Source organism: Cyprinus carpio, chromosome A19, assembly GCF_018340385.1.
Source record: "Cyprinus carpio isolate SPL01 chromosome A19, ASM1834038v1, whole genome shotgun sequence".
In the NCBI taxonomy this organism is placed as follows: Eukaryota; Metazoa; Chordata; class Actinopteri; order Cypriniformes; family Cyprinidae; genus Cyprinus; species Cyprinus carpio.
In genome coordinates, this window is record NC_056590.1 from 11,604,814 (window position 1) to 11,619,811 (window position 14,998).

At 36.4% G+C, this 14,998-nt stretch overlaps 1 protein-coding gene across 6 annotated transcripts; it reads right to left on the bottom strand.

Moving 5' to 3' along the window:
- Positions 1-1,008: 1,008 nt before the first annotated feature.
- LOC109106881 (voltage-dependent calcium channel gamma-4 subunit-like) lies at positions 1,009-12,642 on the bottom strand. Of its 6 annotated transcripts, none has more exons than XM_042776452.1 (7): positions 12,209-12,640; positions 9,620-9,652; positions 8,057-8,347; positions 5,949-6,176; positions 3,481-3,564; positions 2,500-2,640; positions 1,009-1,864 (listed from the first exon to the last, which is right to left on the bottom strand). In XM_042776452.1, exons 3-7 carry the CDS (start codon positions 8,085-8,087, stop codon positions 1,077-1,079), a joined length of 1,272 nt encoding a protein of 423 aa, XP_042632386.1. In that variant the 5' UTR covers positions 8,088-8,347; positions 9,620-9,652; positions 12,209-12,640; the 3' UTR covers positions 1,009-1,076. The 6 variants fall into 6 exon arrangements, with proteins under 6 accessions (XP_042632386.1, XP_042632387.1, XP_042632383.1 ...); XM_042776453.1 differs by having other exon boundaries at positions 9,620-9,660; XM_042776449.1 differs by lacking the exon at positions 8,057-8,347 and having other exon boundaries at positions 9,620-9,660; positions 12,209-12,642.
- Positions 12,643-14,998: the final 2,356 nt, after the last annotated feature.

The window sequence follows — 14,998 nt, forward strand, 5'->3', positions numbered from 1 at the left end:
GTATGCACATAGATCTGTTTTACACATTCATAGAATATATCATATTTTATTTTACCAAAAAAAGGTTTTTTTTTCTTTTCACACACACGCACACACAATTTAATATATATATATATATATATATATATATATATATATATATATATATATATATATATTTATTTATATTCATAATATACTATATATTTAATAGATTTTTTTGTCTTTTCTGGTGAGGTTTTTTAGGTATATGTATTGCTCCCCTGGAATGAATGCCTTTCTGTCTCTTTCTTTTTCTCTTTTTTGACTTCCAGTCTTAAAAGCAGTTCATTACAATTATTATCCCATCATAGCAATATTAAGACTGTTAATATGATAAATAAATCAAATATATTTATATGAAGACTTAACTACTTGTACACTTACGGTTACAATGAAAAATTCCACAGATCTAGATATTAACAATCTTTGTAAAAACTAAAAAAGTCATAATAATAATAATAATAATAATAATAATAATAGTCATCACACTCCCGCAGAATAGACACATGCTTGACACTGAATGACATTGTGAAATATAGTGTCAACATGTGCAAGAAAAAAAATCACAGTTTGAGTTCATCAATCGAAAGGAAATAAATTAAAATAAAGATGAATAATTGTGCGAAAACAAAATACCTTGATAAAAATGTATAATGTATAAGTTAACCCAGCATAATGAAAAAAAACAAACAAACAACAACTCTATTGGAATGCTAAATAAGTTACAGGCATAACCTGATGATAAAGCACTGGAACTGAAAGAGCTTGAAGAACCGAAAGATCACCATCACACACATCGAGTATTTCAACATGAATCAATAAGAAGTGCGGATAGAATTCTGTTACTCAAGTCACCATGTTCAAAAATGAGAAAAAAAGAGGATGTATTGCCTTCTTATTCACTTCTTTGTTGTCTTGCAAGCGGACCTTGTTTGTTTCTCAGCCCTTTCTTGCTTTTTTTCCCATCTCCCGTTCCCCCCCTTCCCGCTTTACTTCCAATTCATGTAATCGCTTGTTTTCCGCGTCACTCTCTTCCCTCCCCCTCCAGCCTTTCGCTACACAGGTGTTGTTCTCCTGTTGAGAGTGTTAGTGTTTGAACTGTCTCCTTTACCAAGTCGATCCAAGGTACCCAGCCCTCGATCCCTCTCCATGGTGGCGGAGGAGCCGGTGGACATTGGCGGCTGCTGGGGGCCGGAGGAAGACGAGGTGTTAAGGGTGGCGTTGGTCGATGCAGCCAGGTTCGACTTGGACAGAGAAGGCAGCGTTCCCGTCATGAGCGCTCCTCCACCACCCTCCTTTGTTGGAAAGTAATTGTGCAGCTGGTAGTGCGAGGTACGGTCTATTGTACCATACATGGGTGGCTTACCTTCCCTGCCTAGCGTGTACATGGATATATCCCCCATGCCTCCTCCGGAATGCGTATGCGGATTGGGTAGCGTTGCTACTGAAAAGGGTGGTGGGCCGGCGGCCAGGGGTGGGCCGAAGTTCTTGGGAGCAATGGTGGAAGTGGGGGACTGCTCGCGGGAGCGGGTCGGCTCCGCAGTGGAGCGTGAGCTGGAGCGGGAGGAGCGCCGGCGGAAGCGATATCCCGGCAGGCGTAACACAGCCGAGGTCGTGCTGCGGAAGAGGTCAGTACGCGAACGGCAGCGCAGTTCTTTGTTGCGCTCGATGTAAATGTTGACGGCCAGCACACCAACCACTTCTGCCAGGATGAACGACAGGCCGCCGAAGTAGAAGGACCACCCGTAGGAGTAGTGCCACTTCTTGTCCTCATCCTTTTTGGGAGAGATGTCACTGAGTGCCGCCGAGATGTATACAATGACACCTATGATGTTGCTCAGGCCTGGATCAATTCAAAACAAAATGTTTCTTTGTTTAGATCAACAGTTTTATTTTTAATACAAAGCAAGGATTCAAACGCTCTGGGGTGAATTCAATAAGAATGAATTGCACCCGCTGATGCCATAGTTCTAAATTCTGTTTAATGAATCTACCTCTAACCATACCAGCAAATATTAATTACACCAGACTAACAGCACTGATTGAATAATGTGCAATAATAAACCTAGTTTGCATAGAAATGATGTGTGATTGTTCTGAAAACATTAATTTTAGTTTTATTTTAAAATGTTGTAATTTTGTTATGCTTTTGTCTTTTTTTTTGACTTTAGATTTATTTAACTTTAATTTATTTTTATTTCATTTAGTTTTAGTTATTTTAGCACTTTTTTTATTTCAGGCATGGCAACATTTTCATCATCAAAGTTTTTCATCTGTCATTTTATTCCTTATTTTATTTCACCTGATTTTTAAAAGCTTTAGTTATTGTTAACAATAACAATACTAATTTGCTGGATTTTAGATGGGTACTGAAATAAGGCACACAAAAGCGCAAAAAAAAAACCTTTAGTGAATTCACCCCATCACACAAATGATTGTAAATAAGGATCCTACATGTGTCATAATGAGAAATGTTACCTGCCACTACAAACAAAATTCCTGCTCCCAAAATGATGTGTCTTTTGGTCTTGTAGAACCGACTAGAAGCCACACATACTCCACCTAGCAGCAATAATATGGCACTGAGGATAGGAAATATACTGGAGGCTCTGACTACACCTGAGAAGAAGAAATAAACAGAGACAAAAATGGTCAAAAACTTCTGTTCAAATGCAATGGTTTCCCCGTACCCCAATATTTATAATGCACAAATTAGTTATAGTCCATAAAACATGCACAAATCATGTGGGTGGATGGTTGATGTTTTGGTTTGGGACGTCGAGTCTCTTGTGGGTGGATGGTGGGGGTGCAGTATGATGGGCTGTTCACTTGATACAGCATATTTACACTAAGTGAAAATACACTAAATGAAAATAGCAGTATTTTTTTGTGATATGCTATTTACACTGCAAATAGCTCAATTCTATTTAGGCTATACTATGTTAAAATAGCAGGATATTTTGCTAATTACTTATTGCAAATAGTGGCAATTATATGCACCACAGCAAAACAGTATGCAATAACTTATTGAGTGTAAATTTTAATTCAAATTATTAAATAGATGCCTGATACTTTATTTTAAACTTTTTGATGATTTCCTTAAATTTTATTAAAAATAAATGCTTTTCTGGTGTGATTTGAAATTTTAAAAGGGAGAAAAAAAGTTCACCAAAAGGCAGATTCGAACCCGGGTCGATCGCGTCAAAATGAATAAGACAACATGCACTTTACCATCTACACCACTGAATCTAACAGTTAGTGGCCATCTTTTGTAATGTTGACTAGCACAATCACAATCTGCCAACAATACCAGTTATTTGCACTTTTTTAGTGTAGAATAGACACCGATTTCCCCCCCCCCAACAGTTAAACAGTGGCCCACAGAAAAAACAGGGGGTGCTGTAGCACCCTCAGCACCCCCACTTCCCGTGCCTATGCAAATCAACACTCCTGACTCACGTAAAAGGTACTCTGCAGCATCCTGGTCATAATCAGCATCCTCTGGGAAATGATTAATCTGGGAACACACTCCTCTCTTTAATCCTAAAGAGAATCAGAGAGAGAATCATTCAAAAGTGTCACCATACTTTCTGGTTTCTGAAAAACTAAATAAAGTAGCACTTAGCATCGGTGATGTAACACTTGTCTGGGTGACTTCTTTGAGTTCAGCCTGCAAAATTTCCCAATCCACTCTCCCCTAATCATTTCCTGTCTTATTTGTCAATGTCCCTATAAATAAAACTGACAAAAGGCTAAAAGAAAAGAAAAAAGGTTTGAATGGAGTTCAGTCAAACAGTCGCTGAGGTGTTTTGTTGGAAATGGATTCAGAGTAGATGTCAATGGCTGTGAGTCACCCCGGGTCAAAGGCGTCATGCAGTGCTCTCCCGTGTGATATAAACCATTCACATTAGACAACATGTTGGTGCACTGCATATGCCCAGTGTCTCCCAGTGCTTGCTGTTTTTATTTCATGCCGCAGGATGGCAAACAAGATTTTTAATTTTTGTGTGCCAAGAATCTTGAGGAATTCTGTTTGAAACCATTTTTTTTTATGAAGAAAATGGTTTTATTTATTTTTGCTTTTGCAGAAATTTTCTAGTATCTATGGATGCTTAAGAAGGCATTAACATTAATATGAGTCTGTTTTTCCTCCACTCATTACCTTTCGGTTTTCACTGGGAACACAGAATCTACACTGCCATAACAAATAAATTGATCAGTTAGTAAAAACAACAACAACAACAAAAACAGTCAGAAAAACAGACAGAAAATTGAAATAATAAAAAAAAAATGTAAATTACTGAAATAATTTTGTATGCAAGTGTATAGTTCGACCAATGTAGTTTGATTCAAGAACAAATGACTCTTTTGAACCACTTATTTTAATCAATTGTTCAAAAAGAACCACAAACTAATGCATTAATGGTTCTGTTACTGAATCAATATCTCTCACTTACTTATAATATATATTACCTGTTATATGACAATGTGTAGAGAGTTTTGCAACAGTATTATTTTTTGCAAAACTTATAAATATTTTACATTTATTATATAATGGACAGAGCAATTTTATAAGAAACACTTAGTAAAGTAAATAACATTTCCCTTAAAAAACAGATCAGTTTGTGCTATATAAAGTAGAGAACCCAAGGGAGCAATATAATAAGTCAAAATGACTTTGTTTTTGTCTGGTTTGATTATGCTACAAATGCAACAAAAGAGCAGCATGGCACCTTTGACCTGCAATGACTCACCACATAATCATAGCCATTGACATGTACTCTTCTAGGTTTTACAATGCAAATGGAAACAATAAAGACTATTTCTGTTTCAAACCTGTCTCTTGAGACCTGGCTAGAGCAAAGGAGGTACTGTACTGTTAAAACAACTAGCTTAACATGGACACCCCGCATTGCAGAGCCCACTGGTTAAAATGGTTAAAAGGATCTGGAGGCAGCGCTTCCCACAATGCTTTTGATAACTTTAAAGTAACCCTAAAGCTAGACAGTGAAATCAGTTTGTGTTAGGGTTCTGGCTGGTTTTGTTTTTCTCTGTAACAACAATCTTCCTAAACCTAAAAAAAAAATTGTGTACTTGATGTGGTAACATAAGTTGTGTCCTTAATATTAATGTTGTACTCATTTCGTAAAAGCAATAAGGCATTTGAGGCCATGTTATTTTGTGAATATAGTCACCTTACTGCTTAATTCTGTAATGCTTTGATTCTGATTTCTTTGCAGTTTAAATGTTCAGAAAAGGACAATTCAAATTTAAATATTATAAAGGACTGAAATTAATACTTTTATTCAGCAAGGATCCATTAAATTGATCAAAAGAGACACGGACATTAAAGACTTTTACAATGTTACAAAAGATTTCTATTTCAAATAAACCTGTTCTTTCTATTCGTTAAAGAATCCTGAAGAAAATCTTAAGCAGCACAACTGTTTTGAACATTAGTAATAATAATAATAATAAATGTTTCTTAAGCATTATATCAGCATAGTATAATGATTTCTGAAGAAGCGTGTGGCACTGAAGGCTAGAATAATGGCTGCTGAAAATTCAGCTTTGATCAAATAAATTCAGCCTTGATGAGCATAAGAGACTTATTTCCAAAACATTAAAAAAAAACTTACTAACCCCAAACTAACTTTCCTGACAGATTCAGTCATGGTTGTACATAAAATGTACTCAAAAAAGCTCTTGAGCACTTGAACTGCCCCTCTAGAAATGTCTAAGGGGCAGTCGGTTGTCCAGACCATATAACACATAACACAATCTTAATTTTCCCCTTTGCAATATAACTTCCATGAATCACTTGCGCAAACTGCAGAGGTGGGGACCTCCTTTATGCACCATTTCCCCTTCCATACATACATGGCCCATTCCTTCGCCCCCACACACAAACACAGCCATTCATTTACCTTCCAAGCAGCAAATCCTCCAGAGGCCGGAGTGGGTGAGTGCCCCAGGATCCTTCTTGTCCTTGTTGTGGGGGTCATCCTGAGAGGAGTTGGCAGTGCTGTTGCAGATAAAGGCCCGAGCGTACAGCCAGTAGTCCGTGCCAATGGCCACGGTCATCAAGGCGAAGGCTGCGAATGCTCCCACAGTGGTGAGAAGCACCTGAATTCCCCGCTCGCACCACACCATGGCTGAAGTCATGAACAGAAACACGGCTCTGGTTAAACAAGGAGCTAAAAGAGTGTGAACAGAAAGCTGAGTGAAGTGGACAGTGTTGAAAAGATGGGTGTAAATAAAAAACATGAAGAAAGATTGTAATCGGAGCCCAAGGTTACAAGTAGATGAGATGAATGTGTGATCCTGCAGAACATATCAAGTGTTGGGAGATCAGTTCACATTGCATTTTGTGAGGACATTTTGAACCAAGATGCACAAATGACAATCAGTGTGTCCAAATATAGGTTACTGAGATGGTGAGCAAATGCCAATGCAACATTGGTGAAAATGTGTTAAAAAAATACTGCAATAAAGTGCAGAGGTCAAAAAGGTCACGGCTTTTAGATCATAACCAAACTGCTCAAAGTCCCATTGGGCACGTAGTTGCCAGACAGTTATTGTGAACAGTCATGAGACTGTTGCAACTGAGCATTTCTTTGCATGGATAGATCTTTTATAAGGAGCAATTCAAGCATGTTGATCTGGACGAAAGGTATTTAGGGCTATGGTCCAGTGCTTCCTTGCAGAAGATTAGATTGTTTCTGATTAATAAAGCTAAATATGTAAGCTGACTGAATGCATACTGCAAAAAATACATAGTTGACCAAAATCTCTGTTCAGTGAATCTCAAATAGTGCTGGAAGAACATGTGCCAATCATGTGACATTTTATGTTTAATACAACACTTTAAAAAATAATTTCAGTGATAAAAATGAAATTTTTTATACATGGCCACCATTTCCTGATTCTTCTTTTTTGTGCAAATTCAAAAAGAACAAAATTATTCATTGCATATTAGGGTTTTCACTGGAGAGTTTTTCCATATTATATTATTTTAGAAAAATCTCTAATTTAGACCATTACAAAATAACATAATGAACCCAAACATGAAATCAGAGGGTAAAAACGACCTAACACACACACACACACGTAAATATATATATATATATATATATATATATATATATATATATATATATATATATATATATATATATACAGCCAGCCAGTCATTATCACAAAATAAAACCCAATAATGTCCAGCTGAGTGTACATTACACTACTTATTAAATATTATATTATAAATAGTATATTATTAAATAAAAATATATGTAGATATGAAATATTTTTTTTTTTACTAATAGATTAGCTTTATGTTAGGAACATAGTTGATTACAACATGCAACAACACTCAGCACTATATATATATAATATATATATATATATATATATATATATATATATATATATATATATATATATCATTATAATATTATATAATTATTTTGTATATAATAATGCATATATCATATAATATAACACATATTAAAAAATCTAAAAATGTATTAGTTTTATTATAATTATATATTTATAATATTAATTTCTATATTATAAATATTCTGCAATTCAAGGTACTTTTTCTATGGACTAGTTAGCTCAAATGTTTCAATATAGCAATGTCTTCAAGATCTGACTGACATGAAAGTAGCACCGGCATGTTTCCATGGACAACAGTCGAATACATGGTTTAGCGGCCAAAAAACATTTTACAGCTCAGTTCCACAATTGACCAATTAAGTATTCCAAACAGAGATCAGAGAAACAAAGAACACAATGAACTCTTGAGAAACTAAGCAGAAAGCATAAACTAAGACTGGCAGTGAACACTTTTGGAACATCTGAAGATGTCTGCAAAAAAGTTCCCTGATAAGAAAATAGTAAGCTGAAAATGATGCCGTCATCCAGCAGAACACGTTCAGACTCTCACTCAAGAGCATTTCACTAAACATGACAACAAGCATAAGACACGGTGGTCTCTGCACAGCACCGGCAGCCATTAATGAGATCCGATTACCTGGAGGAATGTGTCTTCCCTTCCCATCCATTCCTGCAGCTCTCCGGTCCTTGTCACTGAAGATTGTACCGACCAGAGTGTCCAAGCAGCATCCATCGACTGTTATCCCTCGCTCTTTCTTTCTCCCCTCTTTCACGCTCCCCTCCACTCTCTCTCTCTCTCTCTCTCTCTCTCTCTCTTTCTTTCTTTCTCCCTCTGTCTCCTGCCCGTGGGTGGATGTATATTTTCTAGGTTTCGCTGCTTTTCTCCTCTTAGAGAGATTTCATGGCAGGAATCCTACTGCTTCTCCACCTGAGGAGAAACAAACAAAAAGAACAGAGCTAAAAGAGACACAACATGTTTAAGGTGCATGCTGGAGGGAAAAAAAACAGCTTGAGATTGCATTCTTGCCATTAAAAGATCATTATCATGACAGCAGTACATGTATTTCATCCAGGCGAGCGGTGAATCTAGATGGTTATGTCGCCAATACATCCGCGGGAAGAACGAGGGATATATAAAGAAAAAGAGAATAGAGAGAAAGCAAGACAGAGCGTGCGCCATTCCGTCACCATGGCAACAGCGCATTCTGAAGTCGAGAACAGAACAGGTTGGTGTGTGATGTTGGTGAGTGAGGTGATGCTAGTGTGTGTATGTGTGTTTGTGTGGGGGGGGGTGCAGTATTCATCATAACATACCTAGTGATTTGCCAAACCCTCGATTGTCATGGATGTTCTGAATTCACCAGCGTTCTTTTCTGACCATGTGGTGATGCGGTAATGACATGCACAGTGAGGACAGCAGATCTGTCCCCTCATGACGAGCTCAGCCTCTAATAAGGCGGTTACTTAGAGTTTTATTCTGTCTGTTCAGAGTCTTGTCACTCATTCTCATTCTCAGAAACAGGAAACCAAACAGTAACAAACCCCATAGTTGAACACACACAAAGGAAGATTAATGAAATGAGATAAAAAGATCCATATACAATATAGTTCTATACAAATGTTCTCACACCTACATACTTATATTAATAATTAAAAACATATAATAAATGAATGCAACTTTCAGTCTCTTTTATTGACAATTTCTCACACATAAAGTATATTATGAATGTACTGAATTTAAGAAGATTATATCTGTAAATATATTAACATAATATTTTTTAAATAATATTTTTATTTATACAATAATATAATTAAAGTAATATAATGTAAATAATTTTGTCTCACAAAATTTTGGGCTCTGCAAATATCCTAATTTTATAATTTTTTTTTTTTTATATTAATTTTTTTATAGTATTATTTTGTGAATGAAAAACAGAGATCAGAGAAATAAAGAACACAATGAACTCATGAGAAACTAAGCAGAAAGCATAAACTAAGACTGGCATTGAACACTTTTGGAACATCTGAAGATGTCTGCAAAAAAGTTCCCTGATAAGACAATAGTAAGCTGAAAATGATGCCGTCATCCAGCAGAACACGTTCAGACTCTCACTCAAGAGCATTTCACTAAACATGACAACAAGCATAAGACACAGTGGTCTCTGCACAGCACCGGCAGCCATTAATGAGAACCAATTACCTGGAGGAATGTGTCTTCCCTTCCCATCCATTCCTGCAGCTCTCCAGGAAAAAAAAAAATTAATATAGAATTATAAATGAAAAAAAAAAAATACAATGTAACTATTAGTATTATTATTTTAATTTATACTATAATCTAATTACAGTTCATCCAGTTTTTGCTCACAACACTTTTTGACCCTGCAAAGATCCTAATAAAAAAATTCCATTCATCTCTATTTTTATTCATATTTTTATTAAGCTACTATATATATATATATATATATATATATATATATATATATATATATATATATATATATATATATACATATACATATACACACACACACTCACAGGCCACTTTATTACGTACACCTTGCTAGTACCGGGTTGGACCCCCTTTTGCCTTCAGAACTGCCTTAATTCTTCGTGGCATAGATACAACAAGGTGTTGGAAACATTCCTCAAAGATTTTGGTCCATAATGACATGATAGCATCATGCAGTTGCTGCAGATTTGTCGGCTGCACATCCATGATGCGAATCTCCTGTTCCATCACATCCCAAAGCTGCTCTACTGGATTGAGACCTGGTGACTGTGGAGGCCATTTGAGTAAAGTGAACTCATTGTCATGTTCAAGAAACCAGTCTGAGATGATTTGAGCTTTGTGACGTGGTGCATTATCCTGCTGGAAATAGCCATCAGAAGATGGGTACACTGTAGTCAGAAAGGGATGGACATGGTCAGCAACAATACTCAGGTAGGCTGTGGCATTTAAACGATGCTCAATTGGTACTAAGGGGCCCAAAGTGTGCCAAGAAAATATCCCCCACACCATTACACCACCACCACCAGTCTGAACCGTTCAGACAAGGCAGGATGGATCCATGCTTTCATGTTCTTTATGCCAAATTCTGACTCTACCATCTGAATGTCACAGCAGAAATTGAGACTTATCAGACCAGGCAACGTTTTTCCAATCTACTATTATCCAATTTTGGTGAGGCTGTGTGAACTGTAGCCTCCGTTTCCTGTTCTTAGCTGACAGGAACGGCACCCAGTGTGGTCTTCTGCTGCTGTAGCCCATCTGCTTCAGGGTTCGACGTGTTGTGCGTTCAGAGATGGTATTCAGCATACCTTGGTTGTAACGAGTGTTTATTTGTGTTACTGTTGCTTTTCTATCATCTCTAACCAGTCTGCCCATTCTCCTCTGACCTCTGACATCACTGGATATTTTCTCTTTTTTGGACCATTCTCTGTAAACCCTAGAGATAGTTGTGCATGAAAATCCCAGTAGATCAGCAGTTTTTGAAATACTCAGACCAGCCTGTCTGGCACCAACAACCATTCAACGTTCAAAGTCACTTAAATCTCCTTTCCCCATTCTGATGTTCGGTTTGAACTTCAGCAAGTCGTCTTCACCACATCTACTGTAGATGCCTAAATGCACTGAGTTGCTGCCATGTAATTAGCTGATTACCAAGCAATTGAATAGGTGTACCTAAGAGGCTGGTGAGTGTATATATTAGGCTATACAATGCTAAAATAATATTGTAACACTTTGGGGGACTAAAAAGCAGGCAATTCTCTGGCCACATATTAGCCAAGTTTGTGGAGAAAAGGCAAGCAAATGTTTTAATGACACATATGAATGAACTTCTGTAGGACACTAATGGCCTCCCAGTATGGAAACATCAAACAACAGAGGATTCAAGCGCCTTGCAGAACTGGTTAAACATTGCCTATCTCATACAACAAGAGGAATAAACCTCTCTAAACCAGTGATTTAAACTGCACATGCAGCCAGTTCCCCTTGCTTCCATTATTGCTGTTCTCACATATAAAAACATTTAGAGCCATTAAATGTAACCGCATTTTTATTAAAACACATTGCCATTAGTTTAAGCACCAGAAGACATATGCGTCTTTGGAGTGTGTGTGCTTGTGTGTGTGAATGAATGAATGAATAAATGAATGAATGGAAAAGCATCTAATCATTTTGAAGTGAACTTACATTTATTATTATAAAATATACGTGCATAAATGTTATTTATCACCTAAATTGTTCAGTATAAATTGTCAATTAACATCACATCTCTTGGTTGTATAGGTCAGTGCCACTAGTGCAACACGTAGCGATATTGCAGAGCCAACGGACATTTAGTCGATCAATGATTTGTTGTTTTGGCCTTAAAGGGATATGATACAACATAAACCATTGACAGATTCAGCTCAGCCTTCAAAATGACTGGCAGATGTTTATCCTGAGAGTTCAGTCCGCGCGCGTCTCCATTGAGCTCGCGCATCTGCCATCGAGACGCGAGTGAAACGATTTAGCAATTGCACAATATTCACAAACAACTGTCTATAGCTTAATAAGCTTAAGCTTAACAGCATAAAACACGTTCTTTAAACATAAAAAGCACAAAAACTGATTCGAATGAATCGCTTGAAAAAAAGGCTGAAGCTTTCACGCGTCAAGTAAAGCGACCACAGAGCACCAGTCAAATTTCACATTTCCGACATTCTATAAATAAATCTAAAGGAATCTGCTTAACATCTGCCAAATTGTATAAAAATGTTACTGCTTGATGTTTCTTCGCCTTACCTTTGCAGTTTAGACATGTATCCCTGTTGCTTTTTGGTAATAATTCTTGAGGCTGCTCTGGAGAGGCGGTGAATGAGGGGGCGATAAGAGACAGTTGTGTTCATATGAATAAACGATGGTGAAGCAGGAATTAGCAGGACTTGCTTAATATTGATCAAGAAACAAATCCCAGTTCTCTAGGAACAGGTCTGCAGGATGACAGACCTGAACTAATCGAACTAAAGATATAGATTCTGTCAGAGAGTGAAGAATGGATTGATTGTAGGCAGATTGACCATCTCAGAATTAACCCAAGATTTTAAAATGGCACATAACATTTTTTTTTCTTTTTTCTTTCTGTCACACACTTTCAAGCCATTAAAACCCTTAAAGGGAAAGGGAGTTTAATATGACTAACGAGGGCAATGACTATTTGACAGTCTATATGACATGATTTGGTCAGAATGTACCCCCCCCCCCCCCCCCCCCCCCCCACACACACACACACACACACACACACACAAACACTTGGTATATGTGGTTTACGGGGACTCTCCATAGGAGTAATGTATACTGTACAAACTGTATTTTCTATTGCACCAAACTTACAACAACCTACCCCTCACAAAAAAACTTTTTGCATTTTTAGATAAAAAAAAAACAAAACAAAACACCATTTAGTATGTTTTTAAAGCCTTTGGAATTACAGGGACATAGGAAGTGTCCTCATAAACCCCCTTCATATTGTAATACCTGTCATATGTCATTATACAATTTTGTGTCCTTATAAACCACATAAACATGTACACATACACCCCCCCCCCCCCCACACACACACACAAAGCCTATATGTAGTGAAATTCAACTCTATGATCAGAGAGCCATTAAGCCATATACACAATTGCTAAAGTTACACTTATTTTACACAACATTTGAAGTTAGCCCACTTAAAATATTTGTAAAGAAAAGCACTCAAAATATCAATTTACTTACATAAAGGTAAATAACATCGTCTGATATCAATAAGGCAGGTGGGTGGTGGGCTTTGGATCCCTGAAAAGGCCTAATGAACTCCCCTTAAGAAATTATTGGGGATATTTTTTACAGGAGATTAATAATTGCAACCATTTATGATTCCAGATATTCAAATATTGGCCAATTAATCGGACTTGACCAACCAAACTCGCACGATTGTTAATGGAAAAATGGATCAAGGTGGAAATAAGCTGGATCTAATATACAGTATATATTTCAATTAGTTGCATGTTAAACCACTGTAAAATTTTAAGGACTCCAGCAGATTGGTGTGACTATTTAATCTAGTACGCCATATGATGTAATTATTTTTATGTCTTGGCAAATGCTGAAGATATGCTTCATGTATTCATTTGCTCATGTTCTTCAATGTTTTTTCCTCTGAGAGAGAAAAAGGGAGAGAGAGACACCAGCCACTGTTCGCCCACACATCTTCAGGTAGAGAAGCAATGCTGATTATCAGCACTTAGTTATGTAGTGCTTCAAACATCCCTCACTGAGAGATGCATGTATTAGAGACTGTGGTTCCTTATTCACATGGGTGTTTATTCTGTCACTAGTGTTTTTTTGGCATGAAAGCAATTCCTCAGATTCAATTGATGCTGTTACAACAATAATACAATCATACTTTTACAAACATGGTGCATTGAGCATTCTGAGTAAATTATGTCTCAAGATTATTTCCCAAGTTCTTTCAAGGCCATTCTATCAAGGTTAGATGAGAAAGAAGGAATCAATGGAATTTCATGCATGAAGTCGATACTCGATCTAAAGTACATGGACGAACTCATCACACTCCTCCACCGTTTACTCATTTCTCCACAAGTGAGTCACCCAGTCACTCATTCGCCCCGCAATTCCTGCCCCACAGACATGCTTATATTGTCATCTGATTATACGCATATATTAACTGTGATTTCATTCAAAAGCTTAAAAGAGATACTTTCATCACCCAGGGCAAAATTTCATTAATAAAACCAGCTGGCATTGGCCTCTTTCTATAGGGTGTTTGTAAACCACTGAGAATATTAAGAAACGTTTCTCTGATGTACAGCAAAACTGCACTGGACTGCATAAGGAATACAGTATATAGCAAGATGAGAATGATTTGAATGTGAACATGTACTTGTCAATATAAAAGCAATAAAGAAAACCACATTATGAAAACCATGTTGAAATTTACCATGTGATCAATAAATAAATTAAGCTGATTTTTAAGGGTTTTATGCCAAATGACATCCCGATTATGCAACCCTTCATTCTCATTACTGTCACTAAAAATACAATTATTTAAATTGTAAATACAGTCATTGTCTTTTTGTAAATTGTTAGATAATTTGAAAATAATGTCACTATCGAAATAATCTTAATGATCTTATAATAGTCTTAAACAACTTTTTTCATTTTTATTTATATGTTTTGGGGTAAAATGTGACCTAGACTTGTTTTTACATGTCCTTCTTTTATTATTGTTTATCATTAATAATAAAATTCTAATTATAATAGAAAAAGGGTAACACTTTATTTTATGCTGTCATATTGCATATCATATAAAACCAATTTCTGCATTTTTGTTTTGCTTTTTTACATAGCAAATTAATGAATAAGCATACAGTAAATGCATTAGAAATGCACTGGACATAAAAAAAAGTCATTTAATTTTTCAATTTATTATTAAGCAAATTCCAGATTACAAATAAGAAATGCCACAGTTTTAATAATAATAATAATAACTGTCATCATCATCTTAAGTCAGGCACAATTGCTTTGGCATTA